The sequence below is a fragment of the Felis catus genome, chromosome A2 (genome assembly GCF_018350175.1).
Source record: "Felis catus isolate Fca126 chromosome A2, F.catus_Fca126_mat1.0, whole genome shotgun sequence".
Lineage (NCBI taxonomy): Eukaryota > Metazoa > Chordata > Mammalia > Carnivora > Felidae > Felis > Felis catus.
Genome location: NC_058369.1, coordinates 63,409,600 through 63,423,361, shown reverse-complemented (window position 1 = coordinate 63,423,361; position 13,762 = coordinate 63,409,600). Strand labels below are relative to the sequence as shown.

Here is a 13,762-nt window from a genome sequence, read left to right as displayed (position 1 = left end):
CAAGGGAGAAGTGCGTCCACATAACAGAATACCTATTCGGTCAGAAGGGTAGTGTCGAATATGATGTTATTATATTTTTAATCCTCTTATTCATTTAAAAGAGGTCTGAACACTCAAACAAAAGAGAGAGAGGAAAGGAAGAAAGCCTTCATATGGAACACCTTTCCGTGGGTCTGTACTCACGCTTCAGGGCAGAATGGCCCTGCCCAGCCTGAGAGCCGCAGGACTCACCCCCTCCCAGCTCCTGGAGGGGCAAAACCCCCCTTACACAGCCATGCCGTGCACACAGTCCTCTGTAAACCGGCTGTGGGCGGGAAGAATAAGATAGATCCTTCTTCTCATCTCATACAAAGATTTAGCAGTTTTTTAGTTTGGGCAAAATTTTCAATCGAATACACCTTGGATTCTTAAATGTATACGCGTAGTTGTTAAAGACCATATAACGCAAAGAAGTTTAGACAAAACGGATAGAATCCAAGGGTTTTCAGGAAGACTTTGCTGCAACAATGCCCCTGACTCGATCGAGTGGAGTTCATCTGTGCCCCATGCCTAGAGCCCTCCACGCCCCCGATGGACAGATGGCAGCGGTTGAGATGTTGATGACCGCAGGCAACTTGGAAGTTACTGATCTAACATGAGGTAGTTCATAAAGTCTTGGTGAAAGGCTCTCCATGCAAGCCTAGTTTGGTCTGGGAAATGATTGCACTCTCAGGATGTGGAGGCTCACTACCCCCAGGGCTCAGCACGATGCTTTGCCCATAGAAGTCACTAAACATTGGGTGAATGAATCATTGAATGAACCATTGGTGGAATGAATGAATGAATGAAAAATGAACAAGTAGTGTTTCAAGCCACAGGGGCAAATGGAGTTCTTAGTGAACACAAGACCCAGTGCACTAGGGTAGTAGACATCCAATCACACCCCTTCTCCTCAATCGTAAAGAACTCATTTTATTTCTTCTCCTGCCATGCTGTCTGCGCCACCCAGATCATTCCTCTCCTGCACACCTGTAGTCCCACGAAGTCTCACATGTTGCGCCTCAGTAGCCTTTCCCTAACATGGACTGGCCACCTCTCTTATGAGCTCACATGGCCCCCCTGCAGAACCCCATCATGACACTTTTCCCACCATATTGAAATAGTCTGACGTGACAGCAAGCTCTAGAAGGACAGGGAAAATATCTGGTCCACTAGTCTATCTTCAGCCAGGTCTTGGACCCAGCAGGCACTCAACACATACTTGCCAAAAGAATAAATACATTAATTATTTCAGATAGTGACATACTATTTTAGATAAGACCCATCCCTTAATAATCTTTTATTCATGTAACTTTTTCAGAATTAACCACATTATCCACATTTCTAGTGGCATAAATCTGATAGAAACAAAACAGACCATTATTTCTCAAGCAGTAATGCTGTTGAGATTTCAAACCAAATGAAAAAAAGGATCTTTCTGATAAAGCTCCTGGAGCAGAGGAACTTAACCAGTAACGATTTATCAGTGCATCACCACCATCATTGCCATCATTTTCACCATCATCATCATCACCATCATCACCATCACCACCATCATCATCACCATCATCACCATCACCACCATCACCACCACCATCATCATCGCCATCATCATCATTATCAACATCATCATCGCCATCATCACCACTGTCACCATCCCCATTGCCATCATCATCATCATCATCATCACCATCATCACCATCATCACCATCATCATTACCATCATCACCACCATTATCACCATCACCACCATCATCATCAACATCATCACTATCTCCACCAACAATAACATCATCATCATCATCACTATCATCATCATCGTCACTATCATCACCATCACCATCATCACTACCATCACCATCTTTATCACCATCACCACGATCATCACCACCATCACCACCACCACCATTACCACCACCATCATCACTATCATCACCATCACCCTCACCACCATCACCATCATCACCACTGTCACCATCCCCATTGCCATCATCATCATCACCATTATCACCATCATCATTACCATCATCACTACCATTATCACCATCACCACCATCACCATCACCATCATCTCTACCATCACCATCCTTATCACCATCACCACGATCATCACCACCACCATCACCACCATCACCACCACCACCATTACCACCACCATCATCACTATCATCACCATCACCATCACCACCATGGTCATCATCCCTATTGCCATCATCATCATCATCATCACCATCATCACTATCATCATTACCATCATCACTACCATTATCACCATCACCACCATCACCACCACCATCACCACCATCACCACCACCATCACCACCACCATCATCACCACCACCACCGCCATCATCACCACCACCACCATCATCACCATCACCACCACCATCATCACCATCATCACCATCACCATCATCATCACCACCATCACCACCATCATCACCACCATCACCACCATCATCACCATCATCATCATCACCATCATCATCACCATCACCACCATCATCACCACCATCACCACCATCATCATCGCCATCACCATCATCACCACTACCACCATCACCACCATCATCACCACCACCACCATCACCACCATCACCGCCACCATTGCCACCACCATCACCACCATCACCATCACCGCCACCATTGCCACCACCATCACCACCATCACCATCACCGCCACCATTGCCACCACCATCACCACCATCACCACCACTACCATCACCACCACCATCATCACCACCACCACCGCCATCATCACCACCACCGTCATCATCACCACCACCACCATCATCACCATCACCATCATCATCACCATCACCACCACCATCATCACCACCATCACCACCATCATCACCATCATCATCATCACCATCATCATCACCATCACCACCATTACCACCACCATCACCACCATCACCATCATCACCACCATCATCACCATCACCATCATCACCACCATCACCATACCCATTGCCATCATCATCATCATCACCATCATCACCATCATCATTACCATCATCACCACCATTATCACCATCACCAACATCATCACTACCTCCACCAACAATAACATCATCACCATTATCACTATCACCACCTTCATCACTATCATCACCATCACGGTCATCACTACCATCACCATCCTTGTCACCATTGTCACCATCATCATCATCACCATCAGCAGCAGCAGCATCACTATCTTTGCCACCAACATCATCACCATCGTCATCACTATGACACCATGATAGCTGTCATCACTGTCACTATCATCATCGTCATCATCACCATCATCACCAGCACCATCCGCACCACCATAACCACCAATGCCATCACTATCTTGTTGATAGACTAAAGTGTATCTGTCACCTTTTACCTCTTCTACTCTTTATATATCTATAATAGCATCTAAACCTATTCTCACAAAGGCAGTTTAGTTAGAAGAATAAATCTATATGCTAGATGGAACAGGTATGTGTGAATATGATTCTTAACAGAAAAAAATACAAATTGATGCTTACTGGAACATACCCCGGAAATATAGCTATTGTGGTATCACAGTGAACCTTATGCGTTCATTCCACTCAGAATTCACAGTTTATAAACAACAGAGGAAAGAGCTGCATTTTCTTCCTCCAGAGGGTCTATAATGCAAGAAGTGTAGCCAAAGTAACACTCACAATTGTCTCTGTGTCTGGGAGGCTCTTGAAAACGAAGCACTGTCAGAATCATGAAGAGGATACATGGCCAAAAGAATTCAGCAAGAGAAAGGACCTGAAGAAGGATGTTGGGAAAAAAAAAATTAGAGTTTGAATAAATGGCAAAGCATTGTAATAGCCCCCTTGCCTGCAGGATGGGTTGCTGCTCACTCAGGCCTCCCTTAAAGGAGGTCATTGTCAAGGATTTGGGTGGCTTAGTCAGTTGGGTGTCCACCTCTTGGTTTCGGTTCAGGTCATGATCTCTTGGATTGTGGGTTCGAGTCCCACATGGAGCTCCGTGCTGCCAGTGCAGAGCCTACTTGGGATTCTCTCTCTCTCCCTCTCTCTCTGTCCCTACCATGCTGTCTCTCTCTCAAAAATAAATAAACTTAAAATTTTTTTAATTAAAAAAAAAGGAGAATATTGTCATCCTTACTGAGCATCTCTGAGAACACTGATTTGAGCCACGGGTCCACGGTTCGTTCGTCATCTGGACCCACGACTGTCACCTCCTTGTACGTTTCCCAAAACACTTGTTTTCTGTTTCTTTCTTTTTTGTCCACATTATTTTTTTTAATGTTTATTTATTCTTGAGAGAGAGGGAGAGACAGACAGAGCATGAGCAGGGGAGGGGCAGAGCGAGAGAGGGACACAGAATCCGAAGCAGGCTCCAGGCTCTGAGCTGTTGGCACACAGCCCGACGCGGGGCTTGAACTCACGAGCTGTGAGATCATGACCTGAGCTGAAGTCGGACGCTTAACAGACTGAGCCACCCAGGCACCCCTCCACATTCTTAATTATGGCAGACTTGATGACATTAAAGAAATTCAATAAATAACTTCATTCATATTTCTCACTTTCCAACAAGCTATTTTAATTTTTCCAATTTATTTAACATTCCTGCCTTTCCACTTGCACAGGCATTTTCCCCGAGGTGTTGGGGGCACAGACATCGACCTTCATTTTTCGAGCATCTTCCAATGATGCCACACGAGGCTCATACCTAGTCCCTTACCAGTTGCATAACATTCTTACCAAACGGATACACCATGGTTCCCATATCTTCCATCAGTGAATAGTGTTTGTGCCTAAATAATTCTTCTTTTGAATTACTTTCTTAAGACTGGAACAAATTCCTGAAAGTCAGATTACTGGAGCCAAATCTCCTGACACAGACAACAAAAGAGCCACATGTAACAATCACGGTAATTCGCATAGCTTTGCGTCCTCAGTCAAAAAAGACAAAGGAATTACCATGGATGCATGGAATTTAATTATTTGAGAATGAAATACCCAAGGTTCAGCCCAGTGAAAAAACTAATTAAGAGGAAAATCCTCAGGGCACTGGGTAGTTCAGTCGGTTAAGCACCAACTCTTGGGACTCTTGGTTTCAGCTTAGGTCATGATCTCATGGTTCAAGAATTTGAGCCCCACATCGGGCTCTGTTCTGACAGTGCAGAGCTTGTTTGGGATTCTCTCTCTGCCTCTGTCTACCCCTCCCCTACTCAAAATAAGTCTCTCTCAAAATAAGTAAATAATTAAAAAAAAAAGAATTATCCTCGATTATCACCAGATTATTCTTTTTTTTTACATTGTTTTATTTTTGAGAGACAGAGAGAGACAGAGCATGAGTAGGGGAGGGGCAGAGAGAGAGAGAGAGAGAGAGAGAGAGAGAGACAGAATCTGAAGCAGGTTCCAGGCTCCAAGCTGTCAGCACAAAGCCTGATGTGGGGCTCAAACCCACAAACCATGAAATCGTGACCTGAGCCGAAGTTAGATGCTTAACCAACTGAGCCACCTAGGCGCCCCCAGATTATTCTTTTTGTCCTCATTCTTCCGTGGTTTTATGGTGGATCATGTTCTCCTGTGGACTGCCACTCGTATCATTCCACAAAGACAAGAGTTTATAACCACACACCAAACAGGTTAGGCACTCAATAATGCATGAACGAAAACCTAAAATCTGCAGGTTAGGGAGGTAGGGGTACCCAGCCTAACACTAAAGACGGTTTTTTTTAGACTCCAAGTTATAATGCTTTGAGCTAAAACAAACTTTTCGCCTCTTTGGTTCCTTTGCTCTTTGAACTGCCCTTCACAGTTCTTCCCTATAAGGAAACGGCATCGAAATGCGGCCAGGAGGGTGTATGTGGCCTGAAGCCATAAAGACAAAACACAGGTGGAAAGGTTTCGATCCCCGCTGTAGTTAAAGAAAAGAAATCACCGCTTTTGAAAGAGTTCATGATGTAATATTTCTTGTGCCAGAAAGTGCATCATTATGGAAAGTTCCCTGACCGAGTGTGGAAATCCAATATCATACATCTTTATAATGGGGCAAATGTCTGCAGGAGGCCAACCTCTACTCAAAGGATGGGGATTAAAACAGCCAGAGAGGTCGGGAACACTCAGAAGACCACCAATTCAAGTCATCTAGCTCATTCTCTAGAACAAATAATCATTTCTTCAAGTATGGGAGTAAGGGTGTGGTGTGGGAAGATTCCATAACTAGTTCCGGCTGAAACTAAATGTGCAAAACAGAAACATGCCACAAATTCAGCAATGACTTGATGCCGTTAAGAAGAATAAATACAGGCGCACCCGGGTGGCTCAGTCAGTTAAGCATCAGACTCTTGATTTCGGCTCAGGTCATGATCTCACAGGTCATGATCTCCATGCTAACAGCACGCAGCCTGCTTGAGATTCTCTCCCTCCCTCCCTCTCTGCCCCTCCCCTGCTCGCCTGCTTTCTCTCTTTTTCAAAATAAACAAATATATTCTCTCTCTCTCAAAATAAATAAATATATTCTTTCTCTCTCAAAATAAATATACTTTGAAAAAAAGAAGAAATACATAATTAACTTTCTGTTTTAAAAATTTTTTTAAGTAGCATATGATAGCCATTTTTTAAGACAGAGAGGTATAAAGAACACAGATAATGGTCCACAGACCCAAGACTCGTACGTATAAGAACTCTCGATATTATAAGTAATTACATATATGCATGGTTAGGAAATTTAAAAAGTACAGAAAGAATACAGCCACTCTCCCAAAGGATAAATTATCTCAATTGCTTTCTTTAAAAAAAAAATTTTTTTAAGTTTATTTTATTTTTGAAGAGAGAGAGAGACAGAGTGTGAGCAGGGGAGGGGCAGAGAGAGGGAGACACAGAATTGGAAGCAGGCTCCAGGCTCTGAGCTGTCAGCACAGAGCCCGATGCAGGGCTCGAACTCACAAACCGCGAGATCATGACCTGAGCTGAAGTTGGATGCTTAACCAATGTTGGATGCTAAGCCACCTCCGCTCCCCTCAACAGCTTTCTGAATTCATTTTTTTTAAAGTATATATAAGCCTAACTAATGTTTTTGGAAACAGTTTTTCATATCAGCACTTATAGAACTGTCTCATTGTTTTTAAAGAGAACATGATAATCTACTGTAGAACGTAATTTATTCAACCAATCACCTAGTTCATGGAAACGTGCAAGGTTTTCTGTTTGGGGCCATTGCTATCATGAGGTTTCTGTACATATTTGGCTGACTGTTGTAAGTATGCTTACGAAGTGTCGTTGCAAATGAGATTCTTGAGTCAAAGTGTGTATGATTTCTAATCATACAAAACCCAACCAGTACAAACCAGCCCAGCCATCATTCCCTCCAAACACACTCTCCTGAGATTAACAAACCTTCAAATTTCTGTCATTATTTTGTCAAAGTGATATGCAAAAAATTTTTTTCTTTAATTATTAAGGTCAAGCATTTTTCATAAGTCAAATCTACAATAATTCCTTGTCCATTCACTCCCTATTCTTCCCTGTGCACATTTTTCTATTACATATAAATATATATATATATATGATACAAAAATGTACAGTCAGACACAAAACAGGCTAGGCATTCAATAATGCACGAACAGAAATTTACACTCTATCAGGATAGGAGGATACGCGGTTTTACACTAAAGAGGATGTCTTACTGGGGTGCCTGGGTGGCTCAGTTGGTCTGACTCTTGGTCATGGACTCAGGTCATGATCTCGCGGTTTGTGGGTTTGAGCCCCGCATTTGGCTCTGCACTGAGAGTGTGGAGCCTGCTTGGGATTTTCTCTTCCTTTCTCTCTGCCCCTCCCCGCTCCTCAAAAGAAATAAATTAACTTAAAAAGAGTGGACACCTGGGTGGCTCAGTCGGTTAAGCGTCCAACTTCAGCTCAGGTCATGATCTCACAGTTCATGAGTTCAAGCCCTGAGTCAGGCTCTGTACTGACAACTCAGAGCCTGGAATCTGCTTTGGATTTTGTGTCTCCCTCTCTCTCTGCCCCTCCCCTGCTTGTGGTCTGACTGTCTCTCTCTCTCTCAAAAAATAAACTTAAAAACATTAACAAATTTTTTTAAAGAAAAGAGGGCATCTTACTGTTTTAGAACCCGCTTTACATACTTTTTTTCTTTCTGTCTGCTTTTTTTTTTTTTTTTACTGGTCTGCAAATCATTGTCTCCTATTTTCTTTTCGAGTTAAGGAATTTCTTCATTGGTCCTTTGTTGGCTTAAAGTATTCAAGCAAATATTTTCTCCAGTGTCTTATTTGCCTTTTAATTGTCAAAATCTTTGATGCAATCAATTCATCAATCTTTTGATTTATAGCATCTGGATTCTTGTTCCTACACATAATGAATGAATGATCATCATTCAAGGGACCCTTATCATGGCCAAATTAAAATAGGCAGTGGCAGCTGTGAAGCTATAAGAATTTACCTGTCCAGTCCTCACTTCAGTGGAAAATCTCCAGTTTCAAATGGAAATAACATCGTTAAAAAAGCAAAACTCTACATCATATAATCTAGCAGTTTCTTAAAGATCTTGAACTGAAACAGAACCCCAGTTACACTTTAAAAAATAGTATCTCAGGGGGCGCCTGGGTGGTTGAGTCAGTTAAGCATCCGACTTCGGCTCAGGTCATGATCTCATAGTTCGTGAGTTCCAGCCCCAAGTCAGGCTCTGTACAGGCTCTGTGCAGCCTATGTCTCTCTCTCTCTCTCTCTGACCCTCCCCTGCTCTCTCTCTCTGTCTCTCTCTCTCTCAAAAATAAATAAACATTAAAGAAAATAGTATGTTAGTTTTTTATTTGTAAGCTAATCACCAGCTGCTCCAAAAAGCACAGGTAGGGGAAAAATCTCCCATTGTTCGAATGTGAAATAACTCCGTTCAGAAGACAAGTATTGAAACGCCCAGTTCTGCTGTGTCACTGTCCATTGTGAGCCAGTGAATCACCTCCTTTCACAAGACTCTCTCCCAGAGGTGCTCAGAGGCTCTTTCTCATCATATTTTTGTACCCTGGTTTCCTTCTCATGTGTCCTCATTGTCCTGGAGTCTTACCTGACATTTTTGATCCCCTCCCTGCTAAGTGGGAATGTTTCCCCCCCTCGCCCACACCGCGGGGCCCCCACGAGGGGCTTCCCCGCACTGGAAGGGTCGAGAACAGACAGCACCCGTGCTGTCCCCTAAGGCAGCCCGGAGCAGATGCTACAAGATGCTATGCTCTCAAGAAATTAATCAGCTTGGAGCGCCTGGGGGGCTCAGTCAGCTGGGCATCTGACTTTGGCTCAGGTCACTATCTCCCAGTTCGTGAGTTCGGGCCCCGCATTGGGCTTTTTGCTGTCAGCGCAGAACCTGCTTTGGATCCTCTGTCCCCCTCTGTCTCTGCCCCTCCCCTGCTTGCGCTCTCTCAAAAATAAATAAACATTAAAAAAGAAAGAAAGAAAAGAAAAAAAGAATCAGCTGGGAGAATCACCTGGGCTCACAAAACAGCAGCCACTGGATCAGGCGCTCACACAGCAGGGGAGCTCCCACCAGGGAATGGAAAAAGTATTCAGTTCTGCACCCCAGATTCCACACTTGCCCTCCCCATGACCTCAATGGGTGCCCCTCCTTGGTTCCTAAAAACACAGCTGAGATGCAGCAGCATTTGGTGGAGACCTTCACAGCACACACACAGAAATACATATGTCAACGGCTCTCGGGTAAAACATTGGTGTCTCCTTACAGACTTTTTCTTCTTCCAGACAGAATGAGACGAGACAAAGAAAAGAAGGTAGAGGAGAAAGAGAGCCAACTTGTCTTTATATAAGATGAAAGCCACAAAAATGCCAAGAAACAGGTCTCTAGAGCAGACCAAGCAAGTTCAGTCCTAACTCAGCCCAGCAGCTCCAAACTTGTCATCCTGGGGGGTCTCCCCAGTGCCCGCATCTGCGGGGTGAGAGCCCTGAAGGCATCACCTCCCTCTTTCTTCCCGCAGGAGTTAGAGAAAGCTGCGAGCAATAAACGAAACACAGAGAAGTGAGCAATGAGTCTGAGTCTGTTGGAGAACAACTTCCCCGACATCGGATGGAGTGAGTATGCTATAAAATACTGGACGAAGGGGAACCCAGGGGGGCTCAGTTGGTTAAGCATCCGACTCTTGATCTCGGCTCAGGTCATGATCTCACGGTTCATGAGATCGAGCCCCGGATGGGGGTCTGTCCTGACAGCAGAGCCTGCTTGGGATTCTCTCTCTCCTTCTCTCTCTTTGCCCCTCCCCTGTTTGCACCCTATCTCTCTCTCTCAAAATAAATGAAAAATTAAAAAAAAACTGTTAAATGAAAACTATAAAAATAAAACACTGGAGAAAATTCCAAAGCAGAGCACAGAGCCCAGAGCCCAGAGCCCAGAGCCCAGCCAGGGTAATAATGTCTGCATCTCCTGCCATGGGGATGTGAGTCCTCCCTCATCCCCACCCCCCACCCCCTGCTGTTGGCAATCAGCATATATAGGGTAAGCTCAGGGACCGCACTGGGGTTTGAAGGAGAAATCAGACTGGTCTCAGATCTATCAAGAGAGTCAAGAACAAACACAACACCCGGCTGAGCCCTCCCAGAACGAATCAGATTAAAAGAAAGCGCAAAAGAAATCAGATTAGACAAAAGAAAGCTGTCTAAGCATTCTGGAGGGAATCACCCAAACACGCAAACCAAAGTCATAAAGCACGACTGGAAAAGAAACAACCCAAAGAACATGAAATTTCTTTACAACTGCTTCGTAAAGAAAAACAATTTAGTAAGAGCAAACTTTCGGAAAAAAAGAGCTCAAAAGAAAAAAAAAGATGGTAAATGAAAAAGAGAGGTTGCAGATGTAAGGAAAACACAACAATAACAGAATGATTATTGTGGAAATCCAAAATTTAGACCTAGAAACTACACAGAGAGTAGACGCTGGTTGAATTTGAATTTCCGCATCAGAGGAACAGTCTGAGATCACAACGGGGATTTTCTTTAAAACATTTTTAAAGGTAGAACCATAAACACAGAAAAGCATCCGACAAATACAACAAAAAACATGCTCAGAGATAGAACACAGAACTTCCCGGAAATAGAGAAGAGTTGTTCTGAAGACCAAAAGAATATGTTGTATTTCAGGGGGAAAAAATAAGCTATAGCTGAGCTATGGCTATCGAGCCCCAAAGATAAAGGAAGATTTGCACAGGTCTCCAGAAGGGGAGAAAAAAGGCAACTCACTGAAAGGAGGGGGAAAAATCAGTCCAGCCTCAAATATATCTTCACAACATTCCGCGCTGGATGCCGACGCATCAGTATTTACAAAGTTCAAAGAGAAAGAAAGTGTGATAAAAATATGATAACCAACCAAAATGGCCCTTAAATGAAAAGCAACATACGAATATTCTCAGTCGTAAAGAACACAGATCATTTATTAACCTGAGCCAAGATCAAGAGTCAGATGCTTAACCGACTGAGCCACCTGGGCACCCCTCGGACCAGTGTTTTATACCATATTTACTCCATCCAGTTTGGGGCAAATTGTTCTACGACTTTGGATTCTTTTCATCTGATTATGTGAAGCCCTAGTCCATGAAACCCAAGGGGGAAATCTGGGCAATGACATCGGACAAAATAAAAAACGGGGCAAAGTTTAATACCCAGTGATGTCACCTCTGATTCTGGTAGCACGTCAGCTAGAAACTACAGGACTCTTGCTAGGAGAACACAGTTCTTACTGCATGGCTGGACTTCCAGAAAGAAATCTCCAGAGAGCTGGGGCGAGGAGAGTGACAAAAAATAAATCAAAGAGAAGAGAGAATCATAAGTTGAATCTTTAAGTGTAAGATTTAGTTATAAAGGAAATTCCCCTCAAGGGGAATGGAGGAGGGGCAGGTAGGGCAATATTTAAATAACGAATGCCTGAGAATTCTCCAGAACATACGATGACAGAGATTCATTGATAATGGAAATACAACATTTACCAGGAAACATAAATCCACATTAAAAACTTCAGCACAGTGCGAAGTGTCTGTCTTCGGCTCAGGTCACGATCTCACGGTTCCTGGGTTCAAGCCCCGTGTCAGGCTCTGTGCCGACAGCTCGGAGCCTGGAGCCTGCTTGGGATTCTGTGTCTGCCTCTCTCTCTCTCTCTGCCCCTCCCCAGCTTGTGCCCTGTCTCTCTCTGTCTCTCTGTCCCTGTCTCTCTCTCTCTCTCTCTCAAAAGTATTAAAAAAGTTATTTAAAAAACCCAAAAACTTCAGCACAATTAAGTCAAAGAAAAGATCTCAAAAGCAATTCAAGAAATAAAGCCACACCATGTCAAAGGAATGGTCAGACTTGCGAGGGACTCAGCAAGAGCAAGAAACCAGAAGATGATTAAATATCTTTAGGTTCAGACAAGAGGCTTAAGAAAAAGAACCATCATATATAGAAAGGATCACAACGTAATAAAAGAAGTGAGAGGAGAGGAAGATGCAATAATTGGAGGCATTTATGAACTTATTAAACGTCCTCAAGAAAATAGAAACCAATAAGTGATAGAAACACAGAGAGAAAATTAGAGGGGCGCCTGGCTGGCTTAGTTGGTGGAGCTTGTGACTCTTGATCTCAGAGCTCCACACTGAGTACAGATTACTCAAAAATAAAAGCTTAGGAAAAAAGGCAATCACGAATTTACTTTCATCCAAGAAAATTCAATACCTGTCTCTCGATAATTCCCTACACCGGTAAGAATCACTTAGAAAATACATTTTTTTGAAATAGTACTTTTTAAATAAGATGCCGTTTATAGTTTTGACAAAAGTATACAACACCTAGGGAAGAAAATCTACCCAAAATACGTGCAATTTTTTCATGAAGAAAATTGTGAAACTTTATTGAAAGACACCAGAGAGAACCGGGTAAACAGCACGTTGGCGACGCACAAGCAATGTCAATATCACCAAGGGGTTCATTCTACCCAAGCTAGTCCATGGGCTCAACGCAATTCCAGTGGAATCCCGACAAGTTGTTGCCTGTTGCGTTTTGATTTGGCAGGTGTCGATTTTAATGAGCTGGTTCGGGAATGTACCCGGGAGATCAAAGGTCAATATCCAAGACAATTTTCACCAACGGCTTGAAAGGATTTGTCCTCTTACGTATCAAAACTTCCAATAAAATTAAGATGGGAAGACACAGCGTACTGTCAGTTCAGCGATACAGACTGACCTGAGGAGAGGCAAAGAGAGCCCAGGAACAGAACTTGGCATATTTGGAAACCTGATAGAGGAAGAAGGTGGTCAGCGGACCAATGGCAGAAAAAGTTGCTACTCAACAAACCACCAGGTCATGGGTGATCTGCAGAGTCGGGGACCAGAGGCAGGGAGGTATCCGATCCTGAGCTCTCATTTTATACAAAGCTCTAAAAGTGAGAAAAAGAAACTTTAAGATGTTTATAAGAATACATGGTTCACCTTCTTCATGTCTTGGCGGTCTTAAACACGACAGAAAAAAGCATGAACAACAAAGGGAAATTAAGCCATATTAAAATTAAAATCTCTATTCTTCAGAAAAGCTATTTTTTTAGAAGTGTCATTTATAGAACAAAATTTTTTAATGTTTATTTTTGAGAAAGAGACAGCACACGAGCAGGGGAAGGGCAGAGACAGAGGGAGACACAGAATCTGAAACAGGCTCCAGGCTCCAAGCTGTCAGCACAGAGTCCGACGCGGGGCTCAAACCCACGAACCACGAAATCATGACCTGAGCCGGAG

At 43.4% G+C, this 13,762-nt stretch overlaps 1 protein-coding gene across 1 annotated transcript in view; it reads right to left on the bottom strand.

Annotated features, from left to right (window-relative positions):
- Positions 1-13,762, bottom strand: part of ABCA13 (ATP binding cassette subfamily A member 13) — a 396,806-nt gene that overhangs the window by 367,726 nt on the left and 15,318 nt on the right. Inside the window, exon 2 of the mRNA XM_045052108.1 lies at positions 3,699-3,792. Coding sequence (XP_044908043.1) covers positions 3,699-3,792 — 94 coding nt within the window. The remainder of the gene's footprint in view (positions 1-3,698; positions 3,793-13,762) is intronic.